The sequence below is a fragment of the Choristoneura fumiferana genome, chromosome 23, assembly GCF_025370935.1.
Source record: "Choristoneura fumiferana chromosome 23, NRCan_CFum_1, whole genome shotgun sequence".
Lineage (NCBI taxonomy): Eukaryota > Metazoa > Arthropoda > Insecta > Lepidoptera > Tortricidae > Choristoneura > Choristoneura fumiferana.
Window position 1 is genome coordinate 9,651,278 of NC_133494.1, and position 6,890 is coordinate 9,658,167.

General features: G+C 36.9%; 1 protein-coding gene across 1 annotated transcript; it reads left to right on the top strand.

Annotated features, from left to right (window-relative positions):
- Window positions 1–3,273: 3,273 nt before the first annotated feature.
- LOC141440820 (uncharacterized) lies at window positions 3,274–6,890 on the top strand. The gene has a single exon (XM_074105374.1). The coding sequence runs from the start codon at window positions 4,680–4,682 to the stop codon at window positions 6,060–6,062; it is 1,383 nt and encodes a 460-aa protein (XP_073961475.1). The 5' UTR covers window positions 3,274–4,679; the 3' UTR covers window positions 6,063–6,890.

The following is a 6,890-nucleotide window of genomic DNA, read 5'->3' on the forward strand; positions in this document are numbered from 1 at the left end:
AGCTCGTGGTAAATTGGTAAATGAACCCACGACCCTCTGCTTGAGAGGCGATTGGTCAAACCACTAGGCCACACGGCTTTTATTACTACTACAAAATTAGCAACCTAAATACCCGTCTAATAAAATGGTTCCTCGCACTTTTACCTTGTAGGTACCTTTACTGTGTGCAGTGAACATAATTGTACAATTATATCAGGTCATTTGCGCAATATTTTTTTATCTAATGTATTAAAACCTAATTGAAGTGGAGATTTAAGATATTGCACTTAATATCGAATATCCTAAAACAGCTATACTTATAACCTTGTGGTTAGTGACCCCGACTATAAAGCCCTACCATAAATATTAATTTATATAATTAACTAGGTACTGCTTACTAGATAAACATCACACAAAAACACAACATAAATTTCAGAACTTGAACATTTCACAAAATCTCAAATCACGGTGTTCAAGTTGAATAAGTACGTGCCGTTAAAATTGCTTCTAAGTTTCCGGTCTAACGCGTGAAAGCCTCCACGTAATAAAAGTACTTAGGCACATGATGAATTCAGCTCCGAGGCCCTCATTCGGACCAACTTACCAAAGCTAAACCCACCCCGCCCCGCCGACTTCAAGCTTAAATAACGTTTAAGTAACGTTCTCACTCGCTACAGATTTCAATCTAGCTTTTCCTAGAATAACACAAGTTACTCTAATTACACTCCCTTTTTTCAACAACTCAATATTTCTCTATTAAACACGGATTCGCGAATAAAAAATAAAAAGCGTAGGCCTGGATTAAATAAAATTTTATTGTGTAACCTCCGTTAGGGTCTAATAACATTAACGGTCCATAAATACTCCACTTACTAAGATATTATTTGTTTCCGCTTCTACTTCCTTATTTTAGACGTTTTATACGTGTTTACAGAATAGAACTGGGAAAGAGGGAAAAATTACTATGAGGGTTTTTCCAACGGTTTTGGCCTATGATAAGTCTACTACGGACTAAATCGACAAATTAAACGCAGACACAAATATAAATAGATGTGCCAACTATGACTTATAATGTGTTAAATGTATTTTTCTCATAAGTTGCTTTCGCTTCCTTTCTTCTTACCTTACCCTCATTCGAAGTATTTGCCGTGGGCATCACAAAAATGTAGACAATCAACATGTATTTAAACATTGCATCATTCATAGAAAACTATCGGTTTAGGCATGTCTATAATTTAAGTTGTATAGTCAGGCCATAGATTTTTTTATTTTGTATTTTATGAACAAATTATGTTATAAAAGACCGGGAAATGTATTTTTATTATAATTAAATGTTAGCGACAAGCAATGACACTGTTAGTACAGTCCAGCAGAAAATAACTAACTGCTGAGATAACAAATTTTAATTACACTTAAGTTACATTTGTATTCGCAAATAGAATTCTTTTATCAGCATGCCAAGAATTTGAAAATAAATTTGTGTGCCAACACAGCGCTATTAAGGGGTTTTAACTTGGGGTTTACGATCTGGATCGCCTGATAATGGCGGGCTGTAAAATTCACTTTCCCTATCTCTTTAATCTTACTTCTTATAATGTTTAAAACCTTTCGAATATTATCCAAGGAGTTTAAGTTATAGCGATAAAGACGTTTAAATCCCCTGCGTATTAAAGTACAATGGATCAAATCTGCAACAGTTGAATTTAACTACGCATGTGTGCATAGTCTTCTAATGGGCGCTTTTAGGAGGATTTAGCTAATGTATGCGACTGCGAAATAGCGCAGCGCTACAATTCAGCCGGAGATGATGAAATAAATCAATTTTGTAGCGGGGCGGTCCTGGTCTTCGGAATTGGTGTTATTTTTTTTACTTATAACCTGTGTAATTCTCAAATTAAAGGAAATTCAACATTGTTTACACTATTTATTTTACCCTACAATCAACAAGAGGATAAATACAACTAAAAAAATTAACAAACAAAAAAAATACTTTTATAAACAAGCAGACAGCGCTCAACGATTTCGTATTAGTTGCAACCGGTCGGGCGCACAATAGACTACGTCACACGCGAAGTAAAGAACCGTTACGCGAGCCAACGAGCTCAAGACGAGAGCGCGGCTCTTCACTTTGCCCAGCGACACCTTCGAACCAACACCGAAAAAAAGAACAAGTACCTTAGACACTATTATGGTGTAATTTTAAAAATTATTTAAATAAAAACAATCTAAATTTAAAATCAAGTGTTTTCCCCGAGTCGGGTGAGTGTTGCGAACATTTTACTACTATAAGCTGCCATTCTAGTCTATCGCCGTAATTATTGCATTGCATGAATTTTATGCTTTTTCTTTTGGTTGAAAATACAACTGGTGCAACCACTAAATCTGCCTAATTAAACCTATCGCAAACATTGTGCATTGTATTGCTTCCGATCGATACTGTAATTAGAGTTCTGGAAAATTACCGCTACCCTCGTACAAAAATAGTGAGGATTTTTTATAAAACAAACTTATTAATTATTTAACGATTATTTGTATACTTTAATCGTTTCTATACGTATTAAAATCGTTTTCAATATTAATGTATAACTTTGTCATCGCACCAGTCCCCTATAAGGAACTTATTTATTGTGGCTATTAGATTTGTTTTACCTACCTATCCAGAAATAATCATTTAAAATTTTCATCAGACTTATCACGTCATTCTGCAGTGTGATTTTATAATTCCCGTATACCATAAAATTCTGGAAGGTTGCTGCTACCCTCGTAAAAAATAATAATACGATTTAAATATACAAAATGCCATTTTATACTTAATTCAGATTATAAATGATCTAGTAGATGTAGGATTCGCTTCTCGGCATGCTAAATCATACTGTGCTTACGGCCGAATTAATTTTGCTAGTGAACCCTATTGTGAATGCATAGCTTTAATTCTGCCCTTATAATGTGATTGTTTGTGACTGCCACATCAGTGATTGCTAATGCTTGGGGCTCACTTAACCCGTATCCGCAATCATCAAGCCATAAGTTTCGTCCAAAATCCCGGTGTTGCAGTCACAAACACGAAATCGGACTTTTTGTGAATGGCCAATTTTCGGGATTTTTAGGGAGCAAGTTTGGGGGTCAGTCTTGGAGCGGTGGCGCCGTTGGCGGCTGCTCGGCATCACTTCCATCGACCCGGATCCACGGTTCCGGAAATCCGGAGGGCCCGAATTCAAGCCTGAAGTCCTGCCGCGGCTCGTCGTTACCTCCAGGCAGGGAAGTGACCCCAATTAGGGATCTGTATCGTTTTTTCCCCGTCGGTGTGCTCACTCTAATTCTATTTAATCCTACGTAAGTTCTCACGCCCTAGCCGGGATCTTGTAAAATTGTATTTAAATTAATAAATTTTGGTAACCTTATAGTTGGCCTTACAGTTATTTATCTCTTTAGAACCTACCTCTAGTGGTGACGCTAACCGTCACATTGGCGCCTACTAGAGGTTTTTTTTTAATAGAGCTGAGCATACAGTTACAGATTCCTAATGTATATTTTTTTTAGTTTTCATTGGTGTTGGTAGACTGTTTCACTGGGCAAAATCTAGTTTTTAAGTCTGTATCGCAGTTACCAGTACGCGGGTGGTTTATTTTGCAAAATTATGTTGTTACTATAGGAGGTTTCTAGTTACCGGTTCTACCCACATCTTTTTAATTTCCTTGGCGCGACATTGCTTTTCTTTATTTTATTGTTTTAATCAATCCGCGTACTAGGTATGGTATTATAACTGCTTTTTAGCATTCTATGTGTGATTGTGTTATTGCGGTTGCCGAGTTAAGGATAATTCTAGTTGCAATTTATTAATGCCTCTCAGTCTACCCTCGAAAATATGTTTTACTTTTAATTAATAATTTTATACAATTTAAAAATTTGAGGAAGGATATATTTGAGAATGATTTTATGAAGAGAGAATAATTTTAATTTATATAATTAATGCAACATTAATTTAACGATTATTATGAAACACATTTGCTTGGCAGCTCAATTTTAATTGATTAACGGCTTTTATTTGATTGATTACTGCAGTTGCCCTAAACATGGTGAACCCATAATAAAATCTAGTCATTATTTGAGATGTTTTTTTTGTAATTAAAGAAACAGTCGTGCAATTATTTATTGGTTTTTTTAATTTATGAATGGAATCCTCTTGTTTGGCAACACTATTGGTAACCGCTTTTTGATCAATTGTATATCATAATTACAACTGCCCTGTACATGGTTGTTAATTATTATTTATTTTTATTGTTTTTTTTTTAATATATAATTTTTTATTATTATTCAATGAATTTATGATCGTTCTATCTACATTATTACAACTAATTCTCTATAGGAATTAGTCTACTTAAACGCTGTCATTATATACCAACTGCTGGGCAGCATCTTTTGATTATTTTATTGAAATTGCGATCTCGGCTGATTATATTGCAGTTGATCTGTGTGTGGATGTTTAGTTAGTAATTCATTGGAGCTTTCTAGCAATTGTGGATGGGTGAAGCTACCGACATTGTAATTATCGTTAAACGCGCTATTGTTTTTGTTCAGTTCGCATTCCACACACCTACCAACGAATTTTAACGCTTTCAAATCGACACCAAAGTCTTCGCAACACTCATTTCTTCTCAATTAATTATTTTGTTAACTAGTGCGGTTTGAAAACATTGGATATGGCATACACCATTAAATATTTATCTCTTCAAAAAGCTGAGTTAGAGTATGAGGTCCTCCTTAGGGGTGGTTCGGCCGGTTCGGTGCAAGAGCTGCGTAGTCAAATTGCGAAATTAACTACACCTGCAGAAGATATTCTGGAGTCGCATCTGGAACCTGCGGTTGACCTTGTTGCTGTGAGGGAAAGTCTTCAAAAATCGCAGACCATGTTAGCTTCGCTTAAGAGCCGTTTCGATAAGAACTTGTTCTTGCGTACAGAGAATCTCTTAAACCATATATATCACAGGTCAAATAGAATTATAAATATTGAACCAGGTTTGGCGGAGCAGTACAAATACAACTGTGCGACATTCAATAATCAGTATAGGGATATTACGGCCTTGAGACCACATGCAATTTCTGATTCACCTCCCGAGATTGACACTGCACCAATCGCTGTACCTGTCACTTGTGACCGTAGTTTGAACTCTGATCTGGCTAAATTGAAATATTCGGGTAAGACATGTGTGCTGTCTTTCATACAAAGGGTGAACGAGTTTGTTTACGCTAGGAACATCGGTAAAGATCGTTTATTGCAATTCGCTTTTGAAATCTTCACCGATGATGCACTACACTGGTTTCGCTGCATAAAGGAGAAGGTTAAAACTTGGGATGAAATGGTAGCTCTACTTAGGCAGGATTTCGGTCAGAGAGACTACGACTATCGGCTCTTAGCTGAAATTAGGTCACGTACTCAGGGTGAATTAGAAAATATCACTATCTACTTATCTATCATGCACGGCTTGTTTACTAGGTTGTCAAAACCGTTAGATGAACAGGATAAGTTGGAGATAATCCTTCACAATATAAGACCATGTTACGCCAGTACACTTGCCGCTCATCCAGTTATAAATGACCTCGACACTTTGAAACGGATTTGCTCTAATTATGAGAGCATCCAATCACGCCAATCGTTATTCCATGAACCTCCTAGAGTATCGTCCGAAACGCTGGCACCAGAATTCGCTTATACTAAACAGCAAAGAGTTAACAGTTACTTTAATAATCGAACTAATTCACAGTCTAACAACTATCACAGATCCAAAGGCTTCAATAGTAACTTCAATAATCATCCAGGCACTTCAAGAATGTATAATCATAGTTACCATAAATTTACTCAGGAGAGACCTTCACATGTTAATGCTGTACATGTTGCGCCTGGCAACTCGAACCACGGATCGACAGCACTAAATAAATACTGTCCTAGGTGTCGTAGCAATTCACATACCCTTAAGGAGTGCAAGCAACCGCATTTTCCTATTTGTTTTAAATGTGGTAAAAAGGGCATTCGCTATCCAGAGTGCGTGAATTGTAATCCGGAACATAGCGTTTCAAAAAACTGAGTAATGCGGATTGCAGTGGATCGATGGCCGGCGAGAGTTTCAGTGCTAATTTTGGTAAAGATGATTGGAATTCCTGGCTTAAATTTATTTCCAAATTTTTCGCATGCTACTCGGTTGCTTCAGTCCGCAATGCTCAAAATGAAACAAAAACTAATAATGATCGCAGTAGACCGTTCGTGAATGTCAACATAGGTGGTAATTCTATTAATGGTTTACTTGATACTGGATCTAGTGTTACAATTTTAGGTAACAACTATCACAGACGCTTCTTAGATGCCGGTTTTTTAATTAATAAAGATGAATCGTTGAGTTTCGTTGCTGCCGGTGGACAAAGGTTGAAAAATATAGGTACAATGCAATTACCTATGTCATTTCTCGATCAAACACACATACTTAAAGTGTACGTAGCCCCTGACATACAAAATTTTTTAATTTTGGGTATGGATTTTTGGAGAGTGTTTGGTCTGTTTCCAAAAAATTTAGATTCCGTAACTATTTGTAGCGTTACTCATTCGGTAGACACCCTAACGGCGAGTCCAGGCGCACAGGTTTGTGATTATGATCATTTATCTGAAGAACAGAGAGTTACCGCGGACATCATTATATCACAATTTAAAGAAATTTCATATGAACAACGTGGCCTGGGACGTACCACCCTAATAGCTCACAGTATTGATACTGGGGATGCAGAGCCAATTCGGCAGCGATATTATAGGATGTCTCCCGAGAAACAGCGTATTCTGGTGGAGCAGTTAGATGAAATGATACAGGAGGACGTCGTCGAGCCGTGTGAGAGTCCATGGTCATCGCCTGTGTTACTAACTCCTA